At 38.1% G+C, this 17,366-nt stretch overlaps 1 protein-coding gene across 2 annotated transcripts in view; it reads left to right on the forward strand.

Annotated features, from left to right (window-relative positions):
• Positions 1-12,544, forward strand: part of PRKD1 (protein kinase D1) — a 332,872-nt gene extending 320,328 nt beyond the window's left edge. For both annotated transcript variants that reach the window (XM_065870973.1, XM_065870974.1), the window contains 2 exons: positions 11,137-11,222; positions 12,042-12,544. In XM_065870973.1, coding sequence (XP_065727045.1) covers positions 11,137-11,222; positions 12,042-12,260 — 305 coding nt within the window. In that variant the 3' untranslated portion in view covers positions 12,261-12,544. The remainder of the gene's footprint in view (positions 1-11,136; positions 11,223-12,041) is intronic.
• The last annotated feature ends 4,822 nt before the right edge of the window (positions 12,545-17,366 follow it).

Consider the following 17,366-nt stretch of genomic DNA (forward strand, 5'->3'; position numbering starts at 1 on the left):
AGTGATGGGAAAGCCTCTGTTAGAGTAAAAGTACACTTCCACCATCAGATTGAATTGATGTGTTCAATTAGAGATACACAGTAAATTTGAGGAAGGTTAGTGATAGACCATGATGATCGCTGGATAAATTACTATTTTTTCCTTCTGAGTTTTGAGATTCCTTTATACGCCATTAGGGAGGCAAGCAGGCAGTAATCAACACAGAGGCAACCTCAGAAATTGTCTCACAAAGAGCCCACGACCCCCGCAGACAGAGATCATTTTCTGTGCTTGCAGGTGAAGTCTGAAGAAGCACCTATTCTCATCTCACCTGCTGTGTTGTCACTGCTCAGCTTCAGAGTCACATGGTTAGTTGATATAATCAAGAATTAAGATCAGACATGAAGCCTTGACATATGTGAAAAGGAAAAAAAAAAGAAAAGGAAATGCCCTTGCATTAATCCTATAACTTATCTTTAGTTCAAAATTATCAACTTGGGATGGTACACCCGTGACACAGGTTTTTTTCCACTGCACGATCCAACAGTCTCAATGGTAATATTTCTGCTGCTTCTTTCCCCTGATAAGTGCAGCTGTAGTTTATTCTTCCATTTGGTCTCAATCCTCTGCTGACATTTATGTTCAGTGCAGAATATATGGCATCCCAAGGCATAGAATGGCTGTAATAATATACCACTAAATTTATCCAAGCATCTAAATTTTATTTTAAAAGCTATTTTTTTTTTGCCATTCAATGTGGTAAATTCAAATAAAATTGGTCACAAGTGCGTTTTTCCCCCAGAAATTGGAGATGAAAAATACAGCCAGTACAAACACAAAGCAAAGCTAAATAAAAGCCTAGCACCATTACCACATGGTATGTTTTCAAAATCCAACAGTGTTCCAGAACGCTAAACACTTAAGTTGGAAGTAGCACTTTGCCATGAAAAGGAACCAGCTGTAGGTCCCTCTTTCACTACATATTGTTCAAAACAAAAAATAACCCTATTGAAAATAAGCCTCGGGTAGATGAGACCCAGAAATCCAATGGTATGAGAAACAAAAGAAAGACAATTGTCATTTAAAAATTAAACTGTGTTTGTAACAGTTTATGAGCCTTGCAGATCCAGCAAGCCTGCTGAATATTAATGAATAGATTGATTTGTCAACATATTAGCACCACTGTCAGACATAACAGCATGGAGGAGATGCAAGGGGACTAGGCAGTAAAGTACTTAAAAATGCTGGACTGGGTACCATGAGATTCTATCATGATTGATAAACTATAGTGAATGATGTGGGTCACAACTTCCACTGGGTTTTAACATTTTAAACAACCTCTATTTGAAATTCTAGGATTACTTGCGTTTAATTTTTTTGAAAAAGAGTATGCTTTTTGTTCAGTAATAAGGAACTTTAAAATTATGAGCCAAAGACATAGAGTGGTTTAAATGATATCTACTTAGTAGAGTGAATTTTTAAATATATGTATGTGTGTATGTGTTTATATATATACACACACATACATATTTCAAAATCCAAATGAGTTAATATCTGAAAAGGTGTCCCACCAGGTAAGGAACCTTTGATAGCAAATAAAATATAATTAGATTTTTTTCCTAAAAAATGATAATTTGTAGAGAGAAACTGATCTGAAGAAGTTTTAGCCAGAACATTGGCATTATAAGTGCTCAAAACTTGGCTGTTTATTTGTGCTCCAAACTGAAATGTTTCCTATATATCCCAATAATAACAATAAAATTTCACTTCTGAATGTATATCCTAGTTGAGTTGAAATATGACATCTAAATACATGTGGAGATGTCAGGATATAGGAACAACAAATGTTAAATATCCTGTAAATTTGCTTTCTTTCACAATAACAACACAGAATAATATTTCAAAATACAGAATATTAAAAATCTTATCCTACCCCTGTACTGCTCCACAATACCAATCCACTGAGCAATTATCCAGAATACTCTTATGTTGCTACTGTAATAGAAAATGTACAGTTTCATGAGGAGCCCTATTTCTTCTCAGTTTGAGCCTAGCACAATGAACAAAATGTCTCTGGGTTTTTACCCACTGGTAGAAACAAACCCAATCCTTTTTCCAAAGAAAAGCTTATCTCAGAGGTTTGAAAACAGCCATCATGTCACCCCAAGCTTTCTCTTCTCCTGGGCAGTGAGTTTTTTCTTTAACCACCTGTTCACTCTGGTCCAGACACTCCCCTCTTTATGTTCTTTTTATTTATTTATTTATTTATTTTGCGGTTTGCGGGCCTCTCACTGCCATGGCCTCTCCTGTTGCAGAGCACAGGCTTTGGCTGCGCAGGCCCAGCGGCCACGGCTCACGGGCCCAGCCGCTCCACGGCATGTGGGATCCTCCCAGACCGGGGCACGAACCCATGCCCCCCCGCATCGGCAGGCGGACTCTCAACCACTGTGCCACCAGGGAAGCCTTATGTTCTCTTTAAATCAAACCTCAAAACTGTTCTGACTCAGGGTTCAATGAGCCTGAGAGTAACGTGAATCCACCATTCCTTCATTATAAAGAACACATTTCTTTTAGCATGGCATAAAATAACACTTGATTTATGTATAAAATGTAGACTCACGTTGAGTTTACTGTGCATTTAGGACCCTGAATTTTTTCTTATAAATGTTGTTGATAAGCCACATTTTTCAATTCTGTACTTAGACTGGTTTGGTTTCGGAGGGGGGGGGTAGCTAAATAGAGAACCCTGTTTCATTTGTCCCTGTTAAATGTTATCTTACCAGTATAGCTATATATGTATATAGTTATCTTGGAACTTATTTGTGTAATCCAACTTGTTTGCTCTTCCTGTCCGCATCCTCTGAGTAGAAGCTATCCTGAAACCTTTCTATTGTCTTCGTTCCAGAATACTGAACAAGATGGGGCCTTCTCTATGTTTATATCCATCTATTCTGGGGCCCTTTGAACAACATTAAACCAGTTTTTAACTACTTTCAATGTTCTCATACCCCTAGTCCTTTGCTATTCAAAATGTGCTCTAAGGTTCCACCTGGGACTCTCAGGCTCCTCCCCAGACCTACCTAATCAGAATCTACAGTTTAAGATCCCTAGATTATTCATATGGGTGTAAAAATCTGAAACGCACTGCTTAGCACAGCCTTTCTGAACCCTAGGAACACATATTAGAAACACCTGAGGTGCTTCTAAAACTACCAACACCTGGAGGCCCCTAACAATTTTTCACTTGACCTTTGGCTTGAGTATCAGCATAAAAAAAAAAAAAAAACCAGAAACCCCTCCAAAGTGAAAATGAAAAAAAAAAATTCACCCCAAACTTCATTAAACTAATATAAATATATTTTAATTTAGACTTTAAATTTTGAATCAATTTGGCATCAGTTTGGGGGCTGCTGTATGCTGTGTTTAAACAATTCATGATTTCCAAGATTGTCTTTCTAGTCTTCAGGCGGAAATTAAACTGAATGTAAAGCAAAGGACTACCCAATGATAGAATAACTTTCTACAGAGGAAAGAACTGGGAAAGGAAAGACCCTGCTTGAGCCTCTAAAGGTCTTGCACTTCATTGGATTGCGGTAATTGACTCAGGAACGAGTGAGATGATGATTCCCAGCGCCCTTGTTTGCTGCCGGCAGCCTCTGGTTTCAGCCCCTGAGAGGAGCGTCCCACTTAGTGTTGCCGGGCAACAGCTTGCTGGGTTGAGAGCTGGAATGTGAAGGGTTGCAAAACGATTTTTTAAATAAACACATAACTTACCATCAGCATGAATCAAGCCAAAGGGAGAAGTACTGAGCCTACAGGGTGACAGGCAGTGAGGCAGAATGGAAAGGGAAAAAAGCAAACAAGGAGCTCGGTAGTGACAGATGAAGACTCCATCACTAGAGTGATAGTTCTGACCTGGTTTCTAATTTGAAAATTTGTACCTCAATAATTTGCAGCTGGACAAAAGACAGTACGGAAAAAAACAATTTTTTCTAAACTACCATGTCTGGACAAAACAGGTCAGCCCCAGGGTTTCACAGATAATTTCTCTTGTGTCAAATAAACATTGTAAAGTAAATGTGATCTGTATTGCAGATCCTCTCAGCATTATTCTGATTTTCTGATGAAAGTCATTGATCCTGTGATCCGTTTGTAGACGTGTGATGTCCTACCATCCAGGAGTATTTTTAGCCAAAATATACAAACTATATGCACATAATGGGGCTATTAAAACATAGAGTTGAGAAAATGGATATTTAAATTTCTAATTAATGTATTCAATCTATCAAATGCTATTTAGCAAGCATTTTCCTAATACATTAAATGATGCATTTGATTTTAAATATTTATGAAATTGTGCAAAAATGAATACACAATCTGTGGGACCTTAAAAGAGCTAAAATCTAGTGGGGAGAATGGGGGGACAGGCAGGTACCTAAGATGAAAGATGGGAAATGAGGGAATTTCCAGGGGTTAAGACTCAGTGCTTTCACTGCAGGGGCCCAAGTTCCATCCCTGATCGGGGAACTAAGATCCTGCAAGCCTGTCGGCCAAAAAGAGATGAAAAATGGAAGATGACTGAGAGGTGTGACCTGAGGGTCCTATTATGTCTTCACATATGTCCAGTTCCATTCTTTCTGTAGGATTTTCTCCAAGCTTTGGATGCTGTTTAGTTTAGCCATAGCTATGACACATGCAAATGTCCCTTCTGCATACTAAGAACCTATTGTCCATACACATGGTATTTGCTTTGAAATGGAGAATGACTGCAATATAGTTTCCACAATTTCAAAGATGATTCTGAATTTGGACACCCTAAGAAAATAGAATCCATACAATTAACACCGATGGAACGTTTCTTTTCATATTAAAACGTAAAGCCCTCAGCACCTGCGTATACCATTTAATTTTGTTTTTGTTCATATATACTTATGCAGAACTTCAGCTATCCCAGCATCTGCTGAAAGTCCCATTCTGGTAAAAAAAAAAAAGAAGTTTGATAAATTTTCTCTTCACTTTCCTGACATTTCAGTCTCTCAGTTGATGGGGCAACAAGAGAAATTGCTGTACAGGAAGTTAGGGGAAAAGTAACTTTGTTAGCCAAGAATTTGTTGTAGCAAAAAAAAACAGCGTCATAAAACAGATTTTCTTTGCTCTTATTTTAATTTATAGGAAACATTAATATAAATCCATGGCCAGAGACATTTTAGAAAACACAAAACTGTGCTTATGTGAGAGGGGATTCTTTAAAATAAAAATCTGAACCATACAATTGTTTAAAATTTTCTAATAAGAAAGAAAAAGGAAAGACTTCGCACATTGCCCGAATGTAGCTATTTGAGGTGTTCAGAGAGCTCAGCCTTAAGACAATTTATTAAAAATATGGAAGGAAGGGATTGAGTTTTAGGATGAATAAGAGAACAGAACTCTCAGAATAATATTAGAAAGGCTAACTCTCAGAGTAAATGGGCAAGTAGAATCAGAAAATAATCCTACCACTCTCTGAAAAAGTTGCCATCATATTTACTGCAAAGAGAAGGAGGAACTAACCACTGCCTATTTTGCTCCTGTTTTCTTTGGGGGTGGAGAAGCGGCTCTTCAAATTGAGAGAATAAGGAAAGGAGGGTGTGAAACAAAAAATATAACTCAGAGAATGGAGGATTTTCCTGCACAGCGTTGGCCCTAGGTACAACGACAGCTGTTTTAAATTACATCTGCTTATTGCCCCAAACTGGAGAATCCAGCACTGTGTAGCAATAAACCTTGACCTCATGAAAGGCAGGTATTGGGATATGTACTTTTTGCTATATTTATGGAAGGAAGTATGGGGTACCAGGAATTTGCGGCAAACTCTGCTTCCCCAAATATCTCTTTATCCTGGGGCTCCAGATCTTCCTGGTGCTCCGGGGAACCTGGAGTTTCTGTATCCTTCTAGTTTCCGCCTTGGGTGCTAGTATCCTGTTCTGCTGACATGCCAGCATGTCACCTTTCCTTCTGACTTCCCATTCTGCTGCAGTCCCCTTCCTTACTTCCTATTTCCCACAGCCAGACCACCGTCCCTTTCTCCTTTGCTTTGTTTTTGAAAGAAGTTCACAGAATGGCCCAGTTTCATATCTGTCTTTCCCATTGTCTCTCCTTCTCCGCCCCCAGCCACCCTGCAGTTTCAAAGACAAACCCTGTCAGATTCCCTCTAGGTCAGAATTCTGAGTCTTGATTTGAGTTTTGGAACTGGAGTTGAGATCCCATTTGGAATTTTTTCCTGGTTGTTGACTCTCTTGGGACTGCTGTAGCTACTCCAGTTTTACTAGTCCTTTTGCTCCTTTGCTATTGGCTTCCTTCCTCCCTTAACTTGGATCCTTTACATTTGAGGGTTACCCATAGCAGTCTCAGCTGGGAACTCGTACCTAGGGGGGAAATAGTGGTATCACAAGAGTGCACTCAATGGCAGCTGTAAACTATGACTGATGTTCGGAACAGGACTTACTGCATATTGAAGAGGCTAACAGAGGTGCTCCTAGAGCCATTGTGGGTAATTAGTAAATCATGGATAAAATGAGAGAGATACCAGAATACTTAAGACAGGCCAGGGTTTTCTGAATTTCTAAAAGGGGGAAAGAATGGATTCTGTAATCATTCAAGAAGAAGCTTAATATTTGTCCTTGTCAAAATCCTAGAATGAATGATTAAATGAATAGTTTGCAAATATTTAGAAACAAATCCTGGTACTGAGAAGGAAATGACTAAAAACCAATACTAGTCAATATTAGTTTACTTAGAATCTATTACTCCAGAATAATTGCATTCTTTTTCAATAAGATACCTACTGCCAGATAGGTAGAATGAGTAATACCAAGGACTTATGTTTCTTAACTATAATAAAACATTAGAAAAAAATCTCCCACAGTAGCCTTTGGAGAAGAAGATAACATATGGACTGAATGGGATATCCTAGGATGAAACATTGCTCATTTATGAGTGTGTTCAAAGAATAATTAATAGGCATGGCAGTTGGACGTGTAATCTATTGGAGAGTCATCAAGTCCTATGTTTAAGCCTTATCCTGAAAAAAGGTTCCTAGTAATTTGATTAATACATAGCAGATAGGCTTACTCAGTTGGGAAGTGGTGGAAAGCTAGAGGATTAGTCCCTTCGTTAGGAGAGATCACATCACATTCAGAATAGTCTTTGCTGAAATGTTGAGCTAAGGTCACAAAGATAGATAGATAGATAGATAGATCAATCCAGGCACTTATGTACATAAAAGTATGGTGGAAACATGACTAAGAAGAATTTAATGTTCATTATTGGAAATTTTCTAAATTTAATTAGTTTTTGAGATTATCGGTTAATAATAATGAGCTAATGGATGATGTGGCTACTGCATGCCATAGTATTTAAGAGCATGGGCTTTGGAGCCAGTTACCCTGGGTTTCAACCTCAACTGTTACCTGGGAACTGTCTGACTTCGACCAAGTTATATGACCTTTTGAAGTTTCAGTTTTTCCTTTTATATAAAATAGAGATTCAAATAGTAACTACTGGGGCTTCCCTGGTGGCGCAGTGGTTGAGAGTCCACCTGCCGATGCAGGGGACGCGGGTTCGTGCCCCAGTCCGGGAAGATCTCACATGCCACGGAGCGGCTGGCCCCGTGAGCCATGGCCGCTGAGCCTGCGCGTCCGGGGCCTGTGCTCCGCGGAGGGAGAGGCCACGGCAGTGAGAGGCCCGCGTACCGCAAAAAAAAAAAAAAAGTAACTACTTTCATATGTTTGTTAGGAGTACCTAAGAATATGAATGTGAAATTTTTTTAAAAAAGCAAAACCTTCCATCCTAGGCTATATGAATAATATCACAATTAAGTTGTCAGTTAATTGTGAGGAAAATTCTGGTCCATTGTGAACAGGGACATTGAAAAAGAGCTAGTGAACATAAAAAGCTGTCATATAGAATAGTCAAGTTCTCCATTGCATCTACAGCATAAATAGGATTAATGTGGGTAAGTTATAAAAAGACAACTTTGGGCACAACATAGGAGAAAAGAATTCTTGTCACTGGTATCCTGCAACACCGTTGAGATGTGAAATAGATTGGACTACTGCAGTTAGTCACTAGGACCCTAGCTACTTATATTTAGGGAGCGCTAAAGAAAACATTTTTTTCTTTGAGTAGGATATTAATTAAAGGTCAAAGATTTTAAATGGTGCATTTTTTTTTTTTTTTTTTTTTTTTTGCGGTATGTGGGCCTCTCACTGCTGTGGCCTCTCCCATTGCTGAGTAAATGGTGCATTTTGTCATGTTGTGTGTGTGTGTGTGTGTGTGTGTGTGTGCGCACGCGCACACACGTGTGCATATTTTGCCTTTGCAATTAGATTGGGAGCTTTTCAGGGCTTTATCATTACCTTTTTTTATTCCCAATGTCATTGCCAACAGTAATTCCTTAAGGAATATTTGGTGAATGAACAGATGAATGATACGTATATGCGATATATACATGGTCAATATAAAGAATATTGTAAAAAAAAAACAACAGTAGAATCTCTTTTTAAAAGTGAGCTTAGTGAAAGGCATTTTGGATGGTATATTTAATGCTGGGTTGTATGAGCCTTGATTAACGAAAAGGATGTTTTAGGAGTTCCAGAAACAGTGACCAGTAGAATGGAAGTCTCAAACACTATGATGAACCTATTTTCTCAGTAACACCGGGTTCCCAATATTTAACTACAGTGTCCAACATTTAATAGTTAATTATTTCTGTTTTCTGCTATCAAGAGCCATGAAATATATTTATAAATACACAGATACACCCACACCCACACCACCCACACCCACACCCACACACACACACACACACACACTCCCGCTAATTCTCTCCTTAGGTCCTAAACTATTTTCTCTCGGAGGTACTTGTCATTGGCTTGCTGTGCTTATTCAGGTCAGCTGTGTACTGTGGCTGTAGTGAGACTTGTGATTATATGCTTCATTCAGCAGGGCAATTTTTTCATCTTCACATATTCCATTCCCTTCAGACACATCTAGTTTCTCCCCTGGCCGTACTTCCTTCCCCATTAGGCAGTGTGATTCACTGTTGGGGCTCATTTGGGCACAAACCAGACTTTTTGTCGAGTTGCTGTACTCCTACCTTCCTAATTATAGAATTCAAAGCAGAAGGAGTGAATTAATAACATGTCTTTATTCCCTGCAGTGTGTGGGGAAGCATAATGCTTGCGGCATGCTTACGGTAGCACATGCATTCTCCCGTCTCCCCTTATTCTCCATTTTTGCTGTGTGACTTCACAGCAGCAAGAATGGAAGGTGCACTTTACACACCAGTGAGTAAATCATGTGAATGGATGTTTTAAAGCCCATGCCCAATACACAGTTCACTGAGAGAACTATACTTTCAAAAGCCCTCTGAGAACACATGCTTGGAATTTGAAATTGTACTAAATACTGTGTTTCCTAAGGTATCCTAGCGAAGGCAAGGGTGTAGGGGCATAGACAGCATTTAAACATGTGCTATTACATTTACTTTCTCCAATCAAGCAATTCTTAGATGTTTGATTCTACAGTCCTTCCATGCAGGCAAATACTTGGAATATTAGTATCAAAGTGATACAATTCTAGATTACCAAAAGCCTGTAAAAATCATTTCTCTTTGCCTGATAACGAGAAGGATTCTGATTCCTTCTGAGGGAATAAAGTGATCTTTGTTCCAGGTGGCCTCAGGACTCCTGTGACACTGTATTTTCAGAACCACACAGACTGATGTAGACCAAACAATGGAGTCAAAGCCCCCTCATTCAGGACTTGATGGTTGAGGAAGTTGGGGAGTTAATTTGCATCTTTATCAGATACCTGTTAAAGGTTTTTGATAGAAAGATCCATCTCTCAAGAAACTTAATGACCAGGGTTGATTAAGGGAGGGAATGGACTCTTTGGTGGAATGTGAATGCTTTCATTAGTTTGGCAGATTTCACCAAGTTCTTTTGGGGAAGAAAATGCTAACAGGAAAGAAAGAAATGGGAAGTCATTCCAAGAATGAATGGGAAGCATGAGGTAATGAATTTAATAAATAGTGAACAATTAACGGTATAGGCTGAAAATAATAGTTTTCAGAAAGGTGAGTGAGAACTCTGTTACATGGTACTCTGGGTAAGATGCTTTGTAGACTAGATAACTAGAAGAATCACTTTTTTTCCTAAATTACACTCTGTTGAAGTCCCAGTCAGAGGCAAAGTATGAGGCTGGATGGTTTGTGATTCTAACCTCTTAGAAGAATTATTGTTAGACAAGTTGATTACCTGTCTTCCCTACGAAAGCAATGAAGGCTGATATAATTCCAATTCATAGTTTTTTTTATTTGTTTGTCTTGTTTTTTTGTTTGCGGTACGCAGGCCTCTCACCGCTGCGGCCTCTCCCGTTGCGGAGCACAGGCCCCGGACCCGCAGGCCCAGCGGCCACGGTTCACGGGCCCAGCCGCCCCGCAGCACGCGGGATCCTCCCGGACCGGGGCACGAACCCGCGTCCCCCGCATCGGCAGGCAGACTCTCAACCACTGCGCCACCAGGGAAGCCCCATGGATTATTTTTAAAAGTAAAGAGAAAGAGACAAAAGTGTTTCACCACTGGGCCATTGGTTTTTAGGCTCTAAGTTTATCATGAGTCATGGCCTATGTTCTGCTTTATTTTCTTCCTTTTAAATGTGGCATCCAGATGTCTGTCACTTAATTCAAGACTACGGAGCCCATTATGTGTATTCAAACTTTAAACACATTTTGTAACAAAATTAGTAAATGCTTTCTCTTGAATATTAGTTTTATCCTGCCATTAGTGCTACACATATTTAAATGATGTATATTTGAACAAAACTCCTACTTCAGAAAAATGTATTAGAAACTAGACTAAGAGAAATTCACATCATACTCACAAAGAACTCATACTCCTTCCTCTACAATTATTTCCGATTCATTTTTTTGCATCTAAAATTAAATTAAGGCCAAGGTTTTAGAATTCTCAAGGGGAATTTTCTTAAGGTTCTAGTATCTATTATCACTGTGTTGCATTTAACTGTATGAAATAGCAGATGTGGAATAAACTATAAATGAATTATGCATATGTTCCAGATATGTCATCTATTTTTACCAATAAAAATTTTTTTCAGCCATTGATCTTATCAATAACTTGCTGCAAGTAAAAATGAGAAAGCGCTATAGCGTGGATAAGACCTTGAGTCACCCTTGGTTACAGGTAAAAATCAATCACTGGATATTTTCTCAGTTGAATAAGCTTCTAAGTATTTAAGATTCTGATACTATATATAAAAATCTTTTGTCATATTTTTTAAAGTATAATTATAATACCAGTTTGTTTGCCAAAATGCATGCAACTTCATAGGATTTAATAACAATTTAGTATTTCTAAACCTCTTTCTCTACCAGGAAAATTGGATAAGGGAGAAACACACCATACCACACACATACACACACACCAAAAACAAAAGACAAAAAAAGAAGGGTCAAAATGAAACTCCAAGGACCAGATTTCAAAGGCATCTGTATGTGCAATCCTGATAAATATCCAAGTAGATGCCCACCTGGTCATGCACTGTACTTGTTTGGAAGCTGTATATTTAAATCCAAGGCAATACTTATAAAAGAAATGCATGGTAGATGTAAAGCATATGCATGTGTTTGTTCTCTCTTAAATATTTTATTTTCACACTGAACTTAGAAGTTTAGAAAAACGATCCTCTGAAATACTGAAGGATTATTTGTAGGCATTAAATTCCAAAGGAATACCAACATTCTGCTTTGTTTGACTGCAAATATTAATTGCCCACCTTCTGGTGCCTGATATCCTGTAAACAGTATGCATTTGCACAGTTCAGGTAAATAGGATGGCTTTGGTGCTGATGCTGTCACCTCAGGGTGCCTGATGAAAGACATAGCACGGTGGGAGTGGAAGAAAAAAGGGTAACATATATGTTGTGGGAGCTGACAACAATGAAAGAGTGTTTAAATGAGTTTTAATCATATCTATGGTAATATTTTGCACTTTCTTCCTCAGGATTATCAGACCTGGTTAGATTTACGAGAGCTGGAATGCAAAATCGGGGAACGCTACATCACGCATGAGAGTGATGACTCAAGGTGGGAGCAGTACGCCGGCGAGCAGGGGCTGAAGTACCCCCCACACCTGATCGATCCAAGCACTGGCCACAGTGACAGTCCTGAGACCGAAGAAACAGAGATGAAAGCCCTCAGTGAGCGTGTCAGCATCCTCTGAGTTCCATCCCCTATAATCTGTCAAAACACTGTGGAATTAATAAATACATACGGTCAGGTTTAACATTTGCCTTGCAGAACTGCCATTATTTTCTGTCAGATGAGAACAAAGCTGTTAAACTGTTAGCACTGTTGACGTATCTGAGTTGCCAAGACAGATCAACAGAAGCATTTGTATCTTGTGTGACCAACTGTGTTGTATTAACAAAAGTTCGCTGAAACACTAAACTTGTTATTGTGAATGATTCATGTTATATTTAATGCATTAAACCTGTCTCCACTGTGCCTTTGCAAATCGGTGTTTTTCTTACTGGAGCCTCAATTTGGTAAGAGTCTACAGAACCTGTCCATGAAGTAGTTCTGTTCTGTGTGTCCCATTGGTGTTGTCACTATAAGCAAACTCTTGAAGAGTAGATTATTACCAGTGTTCTATGAACAACTCCAAAACTCATGTGGAAAAAATGAATGATGCGGACTGGGGGCTCGGGGGGATGGATATGCAATCCTAAGACACAAATGCATGAAACGGTTTTACTGTATAGTTTCAAATCCTTTGCCTGCCTGGTGTGCCTCAGAATATTTAAACTCAAGTAAATGGGCCTAGGTGCACCTACTACTTTTTAAGCCTAAATGCCTTAGAAATGTAACTGCCATGTATAGAACAGGTTTATTTTCTCCTTTCTTACAATACCCTGCTGTACTATGGAAAATCAGCAGCTAATCAACCTTTTGCCTATGTGTATTTTTCAACAATAACAAATAAATATTCTTGGCAAAATATGTGTCCATCCGACTGAATTATTTTCATTTGTGATCCATGCTAATGTTCTCTGGCCAAATAAGAGCAGGGGTATCTTCTCAAAAAGACCAGAGAAAGTCTCAGGGCCTAGAACTTAGCTTTGTCTAGTCTGCAGCCACAAAAGTATGTTTCCGAGTATACTGAAACCTTTCTGTCTCGCGTGTCATCTAGTTTCCAGTAGAAAGGAGAAGAATGAACAAAGCCAAACAGAATACTTGGAGACATAAGAATATTACAAACAGCAATCTCAGTGTAGCCTCCTGATTTATTAGAATAATGACTCTAATAATTTCTTTCTAAAAAAGAAGATTCTGAGGTGAACTATAATAACACATCAATACTGGAAAACTCCTGAAGAGAAAGCCAACTTAAGTAAAGTTCTGTAGCCTGGGGAAGACAAAACTAGTATTGGACTTAACAGACTGCAGGTGTGTGGAGTGGATAATTGTGGGCTGTTTTTCTTTGTAGCAGGATGACAGTGAATTATCATGTATTACTGTTACTATATAACAGAAAAAAATTTGTAATAAAGGTTTGGAAGAATTTTTTGTGTTGTAAGCCACTTGAATATGTTACATAATTATGTTAAGACAACAGACAATATTTGCACTTGGAGGGATGGGAGGAAAATAGTTGATCTTTCCAATGGTTAATTACTATTTTGTATTATTTTAAGGGATTTGGAATTTATTCTGTGTTAAATCTGAGGAAATCATTCAGACTTTTTAAGCAGAAGAATAATCAGCATCAACAAGTTCACTGCCAGCAAGACAGAGTCTGGATTGAAGCCAGGGCAGGGGTGAGCCAAAAGACCAGGTAAACTATTGTAATAACACATCGGGGATGATGAGGGCATGAACTAAGGCAGGAGTAAATAGGAAACTAGGTGGGGAGGTATATATAAGAGATGTTGATGGGTGGAATCAGCGGGACTTGGTTACTAGTTGAATGTGGAATTTAAAGGAGTCCAGAGTGAATCCTAGGTTTTAGCTCAGATGAATGATGGAACTATTAATCAAAAGGAATTATAGCCTTAAAAAGGGTAAGTTCACATTTGAACATGTTGAATATAAAGTTCCTGTTAGACATCAAGTTTGAGATATCCTGAAGATATTTAGATATGTGTGTAGAGTTTAGGGAAGAATTCTGGAGTTGAAGGTACAGATTTGGGAGTCAATAACTCACCACAAGTTGATTAGAATGACTCAGGTCCTTGGGGGTGGAATGAGAAAGAATGATCATAGGACACAAACCTGAGAAATATCAACATGAATGGTTCAATCAGAAAAAAAGGAAAATTGAAAAGGAATATTTAAAGATAGAATTACATAAAGTAATATTATAGAACTCAATGGAAGAAGTAAGTTCAGGAATGAAGTAGACAATAGTAGAAAATATTATGGAGGAATAATGGTTTCAGCTTTTTGGGGGGCAGCCTTACCAACTATTCCAGCAGTTTGTAACAAACATTACTCTTTCTGTTACATTCAGAGTAGCATGTCAAAAGGATATCTGTGTGGCCATGCTACCGACACAACTTATTCAAGCAAAGGAAAGAGTAAGTAACTGCTAATGTTGAGAAAAAAAAATGGGCCGCTGAAAGTCATGCCACTTTCTTCCATCCAAAATATCAGTTGATACTGCAAAGAATCCAATTTCACTGAACCAGCACCCACTTTTTATGCTAAATATCATCAATGCAGTTGTCCACACTTCACATCAGTGGTATATCATTGTGTTTAATGACATGGGCAGTAGTCTGTGTTTAATACAAGAGGCAGAGCAACATTTTTGATACAGAAGAATCTTCTGATTCTGACAAAGATGAGAGAAATGACTGACGCATGATTTAGGGAGGATGTGTCCTCTGTCATTGTTGCAGTGGCGCTATTCCTTAAACGACATTATCAGTCTATTCAAGATGTCATAAATTTGCTGATCTCTATATATCCAGAACCACTACAGCAAACTCCCACTATTCTTGCTTCTGGCCTGAGCAAGAGGACAGTGCTTAGAAAAATATTTTGATCAGTGATGCTTTCGATTTATCCATTAGCCCTAAAGAATCTTTGAGTTTAGTGAATACTCACTCTCATGGAGACTTTTTAAAAATATATGGTCAGCCATTGTACTGAATGTGTACAATAAGTACAGCAGTGAGAATAAGAAAGCCATCTGTCTCCTCTTTGCATCCATTATCCAGTCAGTGTTAAGTTTGACTACCTCTATGAAGTGATTACATTTTACAGACTGTTTAAACCTGTTTTAAGGAACCAAATACTGGTTCCTCTGAAGATACACTGAGGCCCATGGAGAAGGGCCAACTGCTTTTAGTTGCCAAAAGGGAACAGGCTCTTTCATCTCAGTCTTTTCACATTGTCTGAAACACTCAGAAAATGTGGGGTGTCCTCTCCACCCTACCCTCTTGCCTTGTTAACTCCTGTTTATCCTTTTACCATGCATTTGACATGTCTCATGTCTTTCTTGTTCCCCTGCTCCTCTTTAATTACCTTCTTTTTTGTTAGATAGTTATTATTAATGTAACATTTTAATTCTTTTGTTGGATTTTTTACTATTTTTAAGTTATTTTTTAGTGATTGCTCTAGAGATTTTAATATGTATCTGTTCTTATCACAGTCTACTTCACATCAGTAATAACTAAATTCTGGTGAAATATACAAACTGTGCTCCAATATAGCTCCATTCCCTCCACCCTAATTTGTGATGTTATTATCATATATGTTGTAGATTTATATGTTATAACCCAATTTTTTGTAATTATCATTTTATACAATTATCCTTTAAATCAGTTGAGAAAAGAAAGGTAAAAAAATATACCGTCTTTTATATGTACCTACCTTTTCCATTGCTCTTTATTTCTTCATGTGAATTCAGGGTACTATCTAGAGTCATTTCCTTTCTGCCTGAATGACTTTCTTGAGGATTTCTTTAAGACATGTCTGCTAGCAACAAGTTCTCTCAGTCTTTGCATATCTTGTGAATGCCTTTATTTCACATTTATTTTTGAAGGAAGGTTTTGCTGGATATAGAATTCTTGGTTCATGGGGTTTTTTGTTCTTTGTTTTTTTCTTTCATCCTACTGCTTTTTAGCCTCTATTGTTTCTGATGAGAAGTCGCCTTTAATCGTATTGTGGTTCCCTTATATGTGATGAATTATTTTTCTCTTTCTGCTTTCAGTATTTTCTCTTTGTCTTTCAGCAGTTTAAGATCATGTATCTAGGTGTGGATTTCTTTGTTTTTATCCTATTTGAGCTTATGCTTCTTAGATGTGTAGATAATTTTTTTCATACAATTGGGAAAACTCAGACCATTGTTTCTTCAAATACTTTTCTGCCCTTCTATCTCTCTCCTTTCTGTCTGGGACTCTCATTACATATAAGTTGGTGTGCTTGGTGAGTTTTACAGGTCTCTGAAACTCTGTTTTTGTTTTGTTTTGTTTTTGTTTTCATTTTCTTTCTGTTCTTCAGATTGGATAATCTGTACTGATTTATCTTCAAGTTCACTTATTCTTTCTTTTGCCAAATCAAATCTGATGTTGAGCCTCTCCAGTGAGTTTTTTATTTTACTTTTTTTCCAAATGTAAATTTTCTCTCTGGTTATTTTTTGTTATGCTCATCTTTCTAAAAAGTATTTTCTATTAGTTGAGTCATTATCATACTTTCCTCCAATTCTTTAAATGTGGTTTCCCTGAGTTCTTTGAACATGTTTGTAATAGCTACTTTGAAGCCATTGTTAAGTCCAATTTCTGGGCCCTCTCTCCCATCCTCTACCCCACCAGAGACAGTTTCCATTGAATGCTTTTTTATCCTGTGTATGCATCACACTTTCCTCTTTCTTTTCCTGTCAAAATTATGGATTTTAACTAACATATTGTAGCCACTCTGTATTGTGACTCATCTCTTATCATCCCCATCATAGTTATTGTTGTTGCTTTTGTTTGTTCAGTAACTTATCAGGATTAATACTCTAGAAACTGTCTTCCCTGAAGTACGCATCTGCTTATGTCTCTGCTCAGCTTTAGTTTGTTTATTTTTATTTTTAAGACTGGCTTCCTAGATGCCACATCTAGGACAGCATAGGTTAGTGGTCAGTGATAGTTCAGAGATTGTGTTTAAGCACCTTGAGCCAGTTAGACTTCTGTCCTTTGCTGGTGAATCAAAGTGTGGGTTAGGTTCAAGCAGTTAATAAGTTTCTTTCCCTGAGATGCTTTTATTCTCTCTGTGTGCAAGGTCTTTCACTCAGGTGAAAAGTAGATGCCTAAGGCTCAGATCTTCTGTGTGTATACAC

This window comes from Phocoena phocoena, chromosome 2 (assembly GCF_963924675.1).
Source record: "Phocoena phocoena chromosome 2, mPhoPho1.1, whole genome shotgun sequence".
Classification (NCBI taxonomy): Eukaryota; Metazoa; Chordata; class Mammalia; order Artiodactyla; family Phocoenidae; genus Phocoena; species Phocoena phocoena.